A 14,222-nucleotide genomic window follows, 5' to 3' on the forward strand; every position below is an offset into this window, starting at 1 on the left:
ATTCACGAGATTCACGAGATTCACGAGATTCACGAGATTCACGAGATTCACGAGATTCACCGCCGTAGGCTCAGGAGTCGGCTGGTATAACCATCGTCATTACGAGCTTTCCTCTGCCTTTGCTTACCTCACTTACGGCCATTCCTATCGATCGATCGATAAACGATGATCGCTCGAGAAAAGCGATTGAGATCAATAGTCTATTACGAAAAGCGTTTTTTTTTTTACGAAATCGTTTTTTATAATATTAATCATAAAACAGCAGCGCTAGCTTTTATTGCAGCGCCGATGATTCTGATCTAGCGATTCCGTAGATTACGCTTTTTCAGAATGGGTTTTCGGAGACGGCATAAGGAAAAGGTTGCGTAGTTAAAGAAAGATTGTTAAATAGAAAAAAGAGTAGAGCATAAAAAGAAAGGAAGAAAAGGAGGAAGGGGGGAGGAAAAAAGCTTACACCTTAAGCTTGTAACTTAAGACTTGGAGCTTTTTGCTTAAAGTCTGATTTATATAGTGCGATTGCAGTTGTAAGGTTAATAAAGTGAGGGATGCCGGTGGATAGATGGATAGATAGATAAATAGATAGATAGATAGATAAATAGATAAATAAACAAATAAATAATCCCTCGAAAAAAGCGATCGAAATCAATTAATCTATTACTAAAAGCGTTTTTTTTTTTTTTTTTACGAAATCGTTTTTAATCGTATTAATCATAAAACAACAGCGCAAGCTCTTATTACAGCGACGATAATTCCAATATTGCGATTCCGTAAATTGCGCTTTTTTCAGAATAATTTGGAAGAAAGCATAATAAAAAGATTGCGTAGTTGAGGAAAGATAATTAAATAGAAAAAAAAGTAGAGCGTAAGAAGAAGGGGAAAGAAGAGGGAGGGGAGGGCGAAAAAAGCTTGCAACTTAAGACTTAAAAGCTTTTTGCTTAAAGTCCGATTTGTATAGTGCGATTGCAGTTGTAAAGTTAATAAAGTGAGGAATGCCGGTGGAGAGATAAATAAATAAATAAATAAATAAATAATCCTTTAAGAAAAGCGATTGAAATCAATCAATCTACTACTAAAACCATTTTTTTTTTACGAAATCGTTTTCGCTTCAATAATATCAATCACAAAACAACAGCGCAAGCTCTTATTACAGCGCCGATGATTCTAATCTAGCGATTCCGTAAACTACGCTTTTTTCAGAATGGTTTTCGGAGAAGGCATAATAAAAAAGTTGCGTAAGGTGGTTGAGGAAGGATTGTTAAATAGAAAAAAAAGTAGAGCGTAAAAAGGAAAGGAGGAAGAAGGAAGGGGAGGGGAAAGCGAAAAAAGCTTGCACCTTAAGCTTACAACTTCAGACTTAGAGCTTTTTGCTTAAAGTCTGATTTGTATAGTGCGATTGTAGTTGTAAGGTTAATAGGGTGAAGAATGCCGGTGGATGGATAGATAGATAAATAAATAATCCCTCGAAAAAAGCGACGAAAATCAACTAATCTACTACCAAAACCATTTTTTCTTTTACGAAATCGTTTTCGCTTCAATAATATTAATCATAAAACAACAGCGCTAATTCTTATCACAGCGCTAATAATTCTAATCCAGCGATTCCGTAAATTGCGCTTTTTCAGCATAGTTTTCGAAGAAGGCATGATGAAAAGGTTGCGTAGTTAAAGAAGGATTGTTAAATAGAAAAAAAAGTAGAGCGTAAAAAAGAAGGGAAGAAGAAGGAAGGGGAAGGGAAAGCGAAAAAAGCTTATACTTTAAGCTTGCAATTTAAGACTCGGAGCTTTTTGCTTAAGGTCTGATTTGTATAGTGCGATTGTAGTTGTAAAGTTGATAAGGTAAGGGATGCTGGTGGATAGGTAGATAGGTGGATAGATAAATAAATAGATAAATAGATAGATAGATAGATAAATAGATAAATAAATAAATAATCAATCCCTCGAAAAAAACGACGAAAATCAATTAATCCACTACCAAAAACCGTTTTTTTTTTTTTTTTACGAAATCGTTTTTTAATAATATCAATCATAAAACAACAGCGCAAGCTCTTATTGCAGCGCCGATCATTTCAATCTAGCGATTCTATAAATAGCGCTTTTTTTAGCATAGTTTTCGAAAAAAGCATGATGAAAAGGTTGCGTGGTTGAGGAAGGATTGTTAAAAAAAAAAAAAAGAGTAGAGCGTAAAGAGGGGGGGGGGGGGGGGGGGGGGGCGAAAAAAGCTTGCACTTTGAGCTTGCAATTTAAGACTTGGAGCTTTTTGCTTAAAGTCTGATTTGTATAATGCGATTGCAATTGTAAAGTTAATAGGATAAGGAATGCTAGTGGATGGATAGATGGATAGATAGATAAGTAGATAGATAGATAAATAAATAAATAAATAAATAAATAAATAAATAAATAAATAAATAAATAAATAAATAAATAAATAAATAAATAAATAAATAAATAAATAAATAAATAAATAAATAAATAAATAAATAAATAAATAAATAAATAAATAAATAAATAAATAAATAAATAAATAAATAAATAAATAAATAAATAAATAAATAAATAAATAAATAAATAAATAAATAAATAAATAAATAAATAAATAAATAAATAAATAAATAAATAAATAAATAAATAAATAAATAAATAAATAAATAAATAAATAAATAAATAAATAAATAAATAAATAAATAAATAAATAAATAAATAAATAAATAAATAAATAAATAAATAAATAAATAAATAAATAAATAAATAAATAAATAAATAAATAAATAAATAAATAAATAAATAAATAAATAAATAAATAAATAAATAAATAAATAAATAAATAAATAGATAGATAAATAAATAAATAAATAAATAAATAAATAAATAAATAAATAAATAAATAAATAAATAAATAAATAAATAAATAAATAAATAAATAAATAAATAAATAAATAAATAAATAAATAAATAAATAAACAAACAAACAAACAATCCCTCTAAAAAAGCCACAAAAATCAATATTCCACTACCAAAACCCTTTTTTTTTTTTTTTTTTTACGAAATCGTTTTCGCTTTAATAGTATTAATCACAAAACAACAGCGCAAGCTTTTCTCACAACGACGATGATTTTAAGCTAGCGATTCCGTAGATAGCGCTTTTTTTCAGTATAGTTTTCGAAAAAAGCATAAAGAAAAGGTTGCGTAAGGTGGTTGAGGAAGGATTGTTAAATGGAAAAAAGTAGAGCGTAAGAAGAAGGAAGGAAGAGGAAGGGGGGGGGAAAGGGGGGCGAAAAAAGCTTGCACTTTAAGACTTGGAGCTTTTTGCTTATAGTTTGATTTGTATAGTGTAATTGCAGTTGTAAGGTTAATAAGGTGAGGGATGCTAATAGATAGATAAATAAATAAACAAACAATCAATCCCTCTAAAAAACCGACCGAAATCAATTAATCCACTACCAAACCCCTTTTTTTTTTTTTACAAAATCGTTTTCGCTTTTAATAATATCAATCACAAAACAACAGCGCAAGCTCTTATCATAGCGCCGATGATTCTGATCTAGCGATTCCGTAAATAGCGCTTTTTCAGAATAGTTTTCGAAGAAGGCATGATGAAATAGTTGCGTAGTTGAGGAAGGATTGTTAAATGGAAAAAAAGGTAAAGCGTAAAAAGAAAGGAGGAAGAAGAAGAGGAGGAAAAAGCTTGCACTTTGAGCTTGCTACTTGGGACTTGGAGCATTTTGCTTAAAGTTTGATTTGTATAGTGTAATTGCAGTTGTAAGGTTAATAGGGTGAGGAATGCCGGTGGATGGATGGATGGATAGGTGGATGGATAGATGGATGGATAGATAAATAAAGAGATGTGCGAACCGGTCTGCGGCCTGCGACCTGCGGCCTGCGGCCTGCGACCTCGAACAAAACATATACATGCATGCATGCCATTGAGATACTTAAAACTTCACCCTCCTGCTCCCCAGAAATAGAAAAAAAAAAAAAAAGGTTAAAGTATCGAATGCAAAAGTCTTTGTATTTCCTCTCGCGCAAAATGGTATCGTCCCTCCCTCCCAGCCGTGTGCGCCTCTTTAGAAAGCCCCAGATGTAAAACGAAAACAGTACAGGACAAAAACATCAGGCTGGAGGAATGGTATCTCGTGATACACATACACATACACATCCACATACATATATATGCACATCTCCCTCCCCCCTCCCTCTCTCCCTCTCGTGCACAGTTCATCACTCACGCTGAACCTCCATCAGCTTCTCCAAGTCCATACCAGTCAAATCATCACTAACCCACGGCCCCTTCTCCTCCGCCGTCGAGTGGTGGAAGGCGTCGGCGCGGCGCATCGTCTGCACGTCGAGATCGGTGACGTAGGCCTTCTCGTCCTGCAGCTTCATGCGGACCTCGTAGTCCGTGTTCAGCATCATGTCGTCTTTCCAGAGGCGCCGGGGCCCGTCAAAGACGCAGAGGACGCGCTTCTTCATCTTCATCTGGGAGATGGGGCAGCCCCAGGATGACGGGTAGTCCTTGCGCTTCTTGCGGCCCTTGGTGTTGAGCGTGACGCCTCCTTTGGAGTGAGTCATGCCGCGTGATTTCTGGACCCCGTTGACCGGGTTGCGATTCTTGTTCGTGCGGGTCCGGGAGCGCAGCGTAAAGTCATCATCCCTCTCGTCGTCGAATTCGTCCTCCTCGTCCTCCTCGTCCCCTAAGAAGCTAGTCGTCGTCGTCGTCGTCGTGGTCGTGGTGAGAGGCAAGGCGTTGTTGCGGAGCGTTTGGTGCACGTCCGGGTCCTGCTCGACCTCGGCAAGTCGGGCAGCATTAATCGCCTCCGATGGCTCTTCTTGTTGCACAATGCGCAGGACACAATCGTCCAGATGCTCGTAAAAGTCTTGAGCATTGCTGAAAGTCCCAGAGCACGTTGAGCATTTACCGGTCGCGTCGGGGGCGTAGCCGGACGGTTTCTTGACGCTGTTGACGTTGCCCGAGGTCTTCTTCCGCGAGTTGGGCGGTGTCTGCTCGACCGCATGGACCGAGGTCAGGTGTCGCTTGAAGACGTCGGCGCGGTTGAACGACTTCTCTGCCGCAGACCCTGACCCGGGGCAGAAACCACAAACCATCGTCCCCTTGTAGTGGGTCAAGGTGTGTCGGTTCTTGTCATACTTACGCGCAAATCCCTTGACGTGGTAGTCACAGATTTGAATCGGGCACTTCTCCGGTCGCTCGGTTTGATGAGTCAACATGTGCGCCTTCAGATCCTTGAACACCTTCCCACACTCAGGATAGGAGCAGCGACCCTTCTCCTTGGACTCCTCGCTGCTGAAATTGCCATCCTGGCTGCCGTATGACTGGATCGATGGTCGGCGAGGGGGCGGATAAGGATACGTGGAGGCGTGGGAGTAAGGCGACTGGCTCCCCTGTTTCATCGGTCTCGGGCTTCTCGCGATGTGTGACGAGAGGGATGGTGACCCGGGGTATGGGGGTGGTGGGTGGACAGAATCTTCGTTCGACTGTCTCGCGCATGTCGGGCGAGCGGTATATTGAGGGTGGAGGATTGATGGGTCTAGAGAAAAGCATATTAGCCGAGTGGCGACAAGAAGCGATTTGATGTATCGATCAAGGGGAACACGCTGGATTGACAAGAGAGGAAACCGACAAGAAGAGTGGAGAGGCGCGACGAAATTGCCACTAGATTGAGTAAAGAAAGGAGACGGGTGGAATGTTACGCGAGATGGAGACATCTCGGCAGCCGAGTTTTGAGAGCCTGCGGAGATAGGGGATCGCAGTTCTTGCGTCCGGGTAACAGAGCCGCACAGAGGAGAATAATGAAAGGCCTGCGAAGGGCGTCGAGAGTCTGTAGGAGAGATTGAAAAGGAAGAAACGGGGGATCTGAACACTTCATCTCGCCAGTCAGATCTGGCTGCGCTCACGGGTGTAGCAGGGGAAGCCATTGACCATGAGGCAGAGCCATTTCTCATCCGACCTGTCGGAGTGTCCATCTCTTTCGGAGAATTGACCAACGTAGAGAGAAGAGACAACGACTCGCAATTTGACGAGGTGGAACCGTGCTGAGGAAGGGATGGAGTAGCGGCCTGACACTCACCAACAAAGCCATTGGGCTTGGACTGGAACTCGAAAGCAAAGTCGTCCATACCTGTCGGTTGAAAGCTGTACTCGTTGCCGAGGGAGTAATTATCGTACGAAACGATGCTGGGATTCGATCCCAGGCCATGGGCGGCCCATTCTGGGAGAGAGACGGCGTGACCATGGATGGAGTGTGGTGACCCCATGGCCGAAGATGTTGCCGACGGCCCAGATGCAGTCGAGTAGTTGGAAGGTGCTGCCCGAAGGTCGGGCGACTCGAGAGCAGCGGCGTATTGTGGAGCTTCAGCATACATGGCCGCCGTGTTCAGTCCGGTGCTTGTAGGGTAACCATCATCTCCTGGGAATGCGTAGGCTGCTTCCATGTTGTAATTCTGCGCCGCGCTGTAGGGAAAATTGTTGAACATATTGGGATCTGGGTAGAGAGTAAAGTCAACCTCCTCGTGGTATATCTTTTGGGTGGTAGCGGAGCTCATTTTGGCGGAGTTGATTGAGAGAAAGATAAGTTTTGGCGGGCTGGCGGGCTGCTATTTGTTGTCTGGGGGTTGAAGCCACCACACCCTTCGTCTGTGAGGAAATCAGTACAAGTGAAGGTAAAAGTAAAAGTTACAGGCGAAAGAGCTATAGATGCCATCTCTATCTAAGGTATCATACCTCTTCAATGCTAAGGGACCTCCAGCTCTTTTGGGGAATATTTGTAGCCCAGGTTGAAGGGGGGTATGAAAGCTGCCTTGCCTGGATGCTTTGCAGATCTTCCGAACTTTATAAGGGCAGGCAGGCGGAATGTCGATCTGCTAATGTGATCTGAGACAGGAGTCGGGTTCAACGGGACGATATATAGGAAAAGGTATGGTTAGGCAAAGAGCGAGAGGGATAGCTAGATTGCTTGATCGGTGGCTGAGCTGGACTGGGGCTGTATGTATGTATATATGTATATATATGTATGTATGTAGGTATGTAGGTATGTATGTATGTATGTATGTATGGTAGATGTATGTTTGATTGTATGTGTAAGTGAGTGAGTGGGTCGAGAGAGAAAGGAGAAAGAGGAGGGTGATGATGTTGATGGGATCTCCAGATTATAATGATATGCGACTCGCTGGTTGGTTCGTGAGATGGTTAGTTCGTGAGTTGGTGAGATGGTGAGTTACTGTACGTAGTGAGATGGGGTTGAGTTACTCTGAGCCAAGCCAGAAATGCGCAGCCGGTCCGGTCCAGTCCAGTCCAGGTCCGGGGTCTGTCTGTAAGTAAAACCAGCCACTCGCCCCAGAGATCTGCTATGCCCCTGTAATCAATAATGCCCCGGGGCGCCTGGCGACCTTTACCGAGCAGAAGTCCTGTACACAGTAAACAAAGCCAAGTACTGTACTGACGACCAAAGTACCCCCACCGTCCCTCCACCAGCTGGCTGACGGACTGACTGACTGACGGACTGACTGACTGCCCGCATACGGTATCATACCATATACCAAGCTTTCGTAGCCCGGACCAACCACAGAGCGTTGCTCTTCTTTGCTTCTGTTGCATCACTCCCGTCAGTCCCTCCGGACGTACCTCACCTACCTCACCGGCCCTGGGACGGTGAGTACCGTACGGACGTACGTACGTACGGTACGGTAAGGTGATAGATAGACTGATAGACACCACAGCCTTCCAAAAAGCCTGCTCGAATGGGTACCATGCGAACATGTTGCAACCCTCAAGACTTTGAGGCGCCGTTGTCCAACAACTACCCACACGACCGAGTACGGTACCAGCAGACATTTGTGGAGTCGTTGAGCAGTCTTTGAGGACGGAGGGGGCATCGATGAACGGGACCACTATAGACGGTGCGGTGCGGTGCGGTGCGGCGCGGACCACCGGGCGATCCATCCATCATCCATCATCCATCATCCATCATCCACGCTTCCCGCCTCCCGCCTGGCATCCACCCCCATTCGTGGGGATGGTTTCTCAAGGGGGTAGCCAGCAGTGAAGAGAGGGCAGACAGGGCAAGGAGGGCAGCCAGGGCAGCCAGGGCAGACCGGGCAGACAGGGAGAAAGTGTGGCTCGGTCCCTCCAGCCCAGGGCCCCCTGTCCCGAGGTCTGTACGGAAGCACTCCGTACTGTACGCCCGGAGGAAACAATTGGCTCAAAAAGCTTACAATACGACTGAGTGCCCTGCACCACCAGCCTACTACTATATTTAGGCGTGGCACAGCCGGCCGGCGCACAGCCACTCTCCGAGTCAGTCAGTTTCTTCTTCTCCCCATCTCCCCCATCTCCCCCATCTCTCCATCATGCCCGCCCGCATCGAAGGGTTTGTGATGCACAGAAAAGAAGCTTGCACACTCCTCTGACTCTCCCAATGCTCTTTGTTGTCCGCAGTGCTCCGATGTTTCTGTGGCAGATGCCCAGACGCGGGCACCATCATGATGGATGATGATCATGATCATGATCCATATCCAGCCCATCCACCCATCCATCCATCCATCCATCCAGATCCGGGTCACCGAGGATGCTCGAGGTCCCCTGCTGCGTGATCCAGGTCGATCATGCTTAGTGTGCGGGGATCAGACGACGCGGGAGCGGGACGAGGCAGATTTTCCCAAATCTCTCGGGTACAGCCCAGTTCAGTTCAGTAGGTACTACTACTTACTGTACTTAGTGCAGTGCTTGGAAATTGACCGTCCGGACTTGGAACTTGATTCACATCGTGGCTTGAACACCGGCCCAAAGCAAAGCCTCTATCGCTCCCAAACGAATTGCTAAGTAATGCTACCGCTAATCCAGAACTCGAAGCGAGTGGCCCTCTTTCGCTTCACAGAAACCCCTACCCTGCTCACGGCTGCAGGCTGTCGGATATTGTCTGGAGCTCTTGGGTTCTTCAGCCTTACGTAGATAGTACTACTACAGTACTAGATTCCGGAGAGCTCTTGCTTTCCATCGTCATGGCCTGCAAGGGCTGTCGCGATCAGATTCCCGCCTCCCCCACCGAACCGGCCTGGAACTCAAAATCTGACAGGCCTTTTCCCGCAGAAGAACCGTTGCAGATTCCCGTCGTCCCGTCGGATGGTCCTTCGGTTGCAACGGTGTGAGGAGAGCGCGAGAGGATCAAGGGAAACTGACCGAGTACGATAAGGGTGTGTGTCGCCTACCTACCTAGTTTCAACTTCAAGTCCCAATGCAGGTGCCCGCATTCAATACTTCTTACTTCTGGGGACGCGAGTGGCACATTCCATAGGTCCATTTGCGAGCCTGCATACCTACCTTTATATAGGTATATATTGAACACCAACAGGACCCGAATGATCTCGTAAGACCTTGATTGCACGAACTCCCCGAGAAATCGCAAAAGTGCAAAATCACCGCAGCAACACGGAGGCGATCTGGGTTGTCTGATTGTCGATCGCAACTCCCCGTGACTAAGAACATCGTGATGAGTAGGAATGTGTCGCTTGGGGATGGCGAGAAGCTATCAATCACCTTCATTCACGAGCGCCCATGATCCCATAACACAGTGCTGCGGATTGCAGTGCATGAGGCCGTGCGTGATATCGAGTGCGAGGTGGAGTCAGAGTCCTCGAAACGTTCGGTGTGTGCTCCGGATGGTAAGGTATGGCTTCATGGACAGTCCGAAATGTTTTATGGTACCAAGTTGTCCATGACGCCTCACCGCACAACCAGCGGTGTATGCGGAATTCGATCGCGCAGTGGAGAGATGCAAACGCTATCTGCACATCCGCATGTCTGGCATGCCACGCTTCGAAAGCCGTGGTCGACTGATGGCTCCAGCGCATTTGACTTCCGCTCGCTCGCTATACCCCTGACCCTGCTGCAGCTCATAGGGCTGCAAACACTGAGCCAGTCAGTCTCCGTGCAGTGCTTACGGGCAGTGCAGTACAGAGTATCGGGTACGCCGAGTTTGGCGTCAAGCGGAGAAGCCGTATGCAAGCCAATGATCAAGTTGGATTGAATAGGCCTACCAGAGCTATATCCCGAACGGAGAGAATGCTGGCGGGACGGAGGAAAAGACCGGCAGGAGTGAGTAAGACGAGATCAACAACGGCGTTGGCCGGTGAGCAGATTGAGGTTAGGTTACCTAGCCTGGTATGCAGTGCGATACCCAGCGAAGGCAACGCCTCCACCAAGAGGCCATGATCCGCTGCCATAAGATCCTGAGCGTCTGCTCCTCGACGTGACTTCTGGCGATACTGCTGCTATCTATTCGTACTTAAAGCATATCGGGTGACAGATCTTTTTATAATCATGTCTCTCCACCAGGCACAGTTTAGGGATGAAGCCGCCACGTTGAGGCCGCAACTTCGCAAACCGCGCCGCCATCTGCTAATCGCTGTATAGTGGAGTACTCGCGGGAGGTGATCTTAACGATCTTAGCATGGGGAAACTGGGGCCGTGGTCGCTTCTGCTAGTATAAACCGCCCAGAATCCCTTCAATCTCCCCTGGAAGAGTTGCGGCCGGACGATTCGCGGTGGTCGCTGATATCGGACGCAACGGCGAGTAATGCTATTATTCGATTAATGAGGAGACTTTCGGTCATCCGGGTCTGTGAGAGGAGAGTGTCGCTTGAAGCTGCAGAGAGCCCAGATAGACATGCAGAACCACCACTCAAAGCGGAATGTATCTCTGCGATCGCAAGCATTGCCTGGAAAGGAAGTGTGCTGTTCTGCCATGTCCGTACGGTAAAATGCCCAATTTCCCTTCCCCGGACGACTGACCCCAGCCAAATTCCCTTTGCTGCCGATCAACTTGAAGGCCTCGCCCAATCGCAATCTGCGAAGCTCAAGATGTTATTTTTGAACGGCTCGGCTCGCTGAGGCTCTGCGATTTCCTATTTGATTTGATTTCTCCCATCCATGGCCCAGAAATTGCTCATTTCGTACCTCTCTCTACCCTATCAGAACGGCCCGGAAAGATCCCCTGGGATGAGCTGTGTATGGTAGTAATGTCTCACATAGCCAAATTTGACACTCTCATTGGCGTTCATCCGCTGTCAATATCTCACGAGGGTCTCTCTCCTCAAATGGTAGTTGTAGTACGGAGTAGCAGAATCCCGTGTGCAAATTCGGGGTCCCTTGGTTCTGCAGGGACAGGATGTAGCGCAAAGTCGCCGTCTCCTTTCAAGAAACATGAAGCCTCCATCTCCTGGCCTTCTTCTCCTTTCTTCTCCTTATCCTGCTGGCCTTTCCCCACAGCCATTATCGTTATAATGCTTCGGGGCGGGACAACAATCTCTCCGCTCCGGCCATTCCTATCCATTCCATTCCAGCTCTGCTCTTAGACCAGTAAGCCTACGGTACTCCGTACAGACCAGACCGGCCCCCTTGCCCGCTCGCTGTGACCCGTCACCCCTTTCCTAAACAGCAAGCAAATAGGCGAAGGGCGTGGCATGGACATGCACGAAGCTGGGGCTTGGACCTGGACCTGGATGCAACCTGCTGTGCTGGCGGGGTAATCGTTGTCCCGTCCCCCACGGTCTTGGACCGACGCCCGAGATGAGACGCCGTGTTACCGACTGCTATATACAGTAGAGTAGAAAGATGCAGTTCGCGGCCCTCTCGTACAACGGATGTACAACACGAGACGGGGGTTCGGTGTGTTTCGGTGTGGGTGTGTGTCTGAGGATGATCGATCTCCTCGCGATACAGGTAGGTAGGCTCTCTCCATCTATTTCAGGACGATAATCATGGCGTTCTGTGTGACGGAGAGACGATCGACGTGGAGTGGAGGTTGATGCATTGTCAATTGGAATATCCTGGGAGTCCCAGCGATGCCCCCCTGCTGCGTGCGTGTCTTTGAAGAAGGAAAAAGCAAGGGCCCGTCAATAATCTTGCATGCGACAAAAGTGCACTGCGGCCATAAGTGGAACGCATTGTACAACGAGGCTGGATTTAGTAGTATTCAGGAAAAGTCTCTCGAGGTGTGGTATCTTCTTCCGGTATGTCGGGTTGTGGCGAGATGTCGTTTAGAGGAAGATTGAGTGAGTTTACAGAGTAAGCTTGTTTCCTTGTCAGGTGATAATAAATTCATATTTACTAAATCAATCCGTAGCTACTTATATAAAACATTAGCCTTATCCCCCGTCATTACAATCGTTTCCCCAGTCGTTACAACCATTTCCCTCGTCTAGAAAATCCAACTCATAAAAATTAACCCCACGAGTATGTTTGAATCTATTCACGACTAGGCTGGAAACCCTAATAGTCGCCGACGATTACTTTCTTTTCTGTCGTCGTTGTCGTCGTCGTCGTCGTCGGACTGTAATAGTCAGCTTCATAATATCGCGCACTAATCTTCTTCTTCGGGAGTCTCCAGGGAATTTTATTAGCCTGTACGGAGGGTGTTATGGATTCCACTTGTTTGTAATCAAGCAATAGCAACTGTTTCGAGGATTTTTTTTCGCAAGGGAAGAATGATAAGTGTAAATGAACAAAAAAAAGAAATGGAAGAAAAAGAAAAAGCTTGCCTTGTGTTTGCGGTGTTTCCTCTAAGATAAAAAGTGTAAGCTGGATATTCGTATGCTCTTCTTCACAGACGCCACGGAAACCCCCCTTGGAGGTGGAGAGGGCCAAGAAAGGAATTTTGCGAATAGAGGACGGAGGCTTACAAGTTTGCGAAATCTTTTGGGCTCGGGTTCCCGTGTTTGCAAGCCCTCTGCACGTTTCGGAAGCGACAGGCTCTCTGCACGTTCCGTAAGCGACAGGCTTTGAGGGGCAAGAGGTGATGTATGGACGGAGAATATCGCTGTAGCGAGGAGAAGAAGGGTGGAGATATTGAATTGCATGTTTAGGGTAGAATTATGGAGTTTGAAGTAAGGAGGTGTTGAGGTTGAGGGTAAGCCCAGGCATCCATGGGATCGACCAGATAAGCTGGATATGGACTATTATATACCTGCTCGCAGGCCTAATCAAGAAATCCTTAGGAAGGTTAAAATCCTTCTCCTCCATGTTTTCTACTTCCGACCCTCGAGAATAGGATTCTAAGCTCTCTAAGGATTTGTTGGTTAGGCCTGCGAGGAAGTATGTACGTACCGGTAGTACCTACTTGAAGTACCGTACTACGTACTACGTACGTACTGTAGTACAAGTACTCTCCCCCATGAATACATGTCGAAAGTATAATTTCGCAAGGGATCTTACCAGGGCTTAAACCAATCAACTTATAAGAATTCAGCTTTAAAAAGTATACTTAGATCAGTTTTTAGTGTGTGCAATAGAATTTACAAGGCTTTGAGCCATTCAGAAACCACCGCTCTATGATTTATGGGCCTAAACTGGGTCCGACGTGTATTCATGGGGGGGGGAGAGTAATAATGTACTACTACGTAGGTACTACTACTACAGCACGTAGAATAAAGTTGTAGACACCCCGGACGATTAGAGGAAAAAAGAAGAAAAAAAAGCGGGCACTTGGCGAGATGTTTTCAAATCAGATACCGTAATCGTACGTTCCCACGACTGCGCAAAGTCAGGAAGAACCTATACGAGAGCAGGGCAACAATGCCGTCGTTATAGCGTCACATATGTCGGTGTCGATATCGGTAAAATTCGAGGCCGGACCAAGGTCAGCCAAGTGCGCGCAATACTCTCCGAAGGCGCAAAATCGTAGATCATTCTGAATATCTTCCCAGTCGGTATGCCCGTCAGGTATACGTAGTATATTGTAGTCGGCGTGATAGTCAAGGTAGGAGGAAGGCTCGTTCGGAATCGCCGGTAAATAAAAAAATCACTTTGAAAAGGATGCGTATCGATTGATTCAATTTCGGCTCTCCAGACATCTCTGCCGCAGGAGAGAGAGCTGAAGGTTCGTAGAGGGGGCAGAAGCGACAAGCGAAATGACGATTTCGTCCATCTATTTTTGTCTATTGCTGCCCAGCAGGAGCCGTGACTCTGTCTCTCCGTCCTCGTGCGTCATTGCTCGAGGTTATCGATAAGCCCAGTCATACAGTACAGTAATACCGGTATTGAGATTCGAGAACAGGTCAAAGCTCAGACCGAGCAAGGCTGGTACCGGAATTGTCGGTTCAAGGGCGATGGGGAGGCTCCGAATCTCTGCGAGTATGGACATATCACCTCGTCCGAGGTCACTATTCTGCTAGAATCATTCGAAAATGTCCAGGACATCTTCATCTGCTTGCAAC

General features: G+C 46.1%; 2 protein-coding genes across 2 annotated transcripts; both read right to left on the minus strand.

Moving 5' to 3' along the window:
* Nucleotides 1-4,214: 4,214 nt before the first annotated feature.
* On the minus strand, nt 4,215-6,557 carry L3040_004127 (uncharacterized protein; the record flags this gene model as incomplete). The annotated part of the gene is made up of 2 exons (XM_066155945.1): nt 4,215-5,542; nt 6,083-6,557. The coding sequence occupies 2 exons, from the start codon at nt 6,555-6,557 to the stop codon at nt 4,215-4,217; spliced, it is 1,803 nt and encodes a 600-aa protein (XP_066011867.1).
* A 5,708-nt stretch (nt 6,558-12,265) lies between these two features.
* L3040_004128 (uncharacterized protein) lies at nt 12,266-12,866 on the minus strand (the record flags this gene model as incomplete). Its single annotated transcript, XM_066155976.1, has 3 exons — nt 12,266-12,340; nt 12,549-12,569; nt 12,690-12,866. The coding sequence occupies 3 exons, from the start codon at nt 12,864-12,866 to the stop codon at nt 12,266-12,268; spliced, it is 273 nt and encodes a 90-aa protein (XP_066011868.1).
* Between the last annotated feature and the right edge of the window lie 1,356 nt (nt 12,867-14,222).

Source organism: Drepanopeziza brunnea, assembly GCF_022702325.1.
Source record: "Drepanopeziza brunnea f. sp. 'multigermtubi' strain 214-2 chromosome Unknown ctg6, whole genome shotgun sequence".
Classification (NCBI taxonomy): Eukaryota; Fungi; Ascomycota; class Leotiomycetes; order Helotiales; family Drepanopezizaceae; genus Drepanopeziza; species Drepanopeziza brunnea.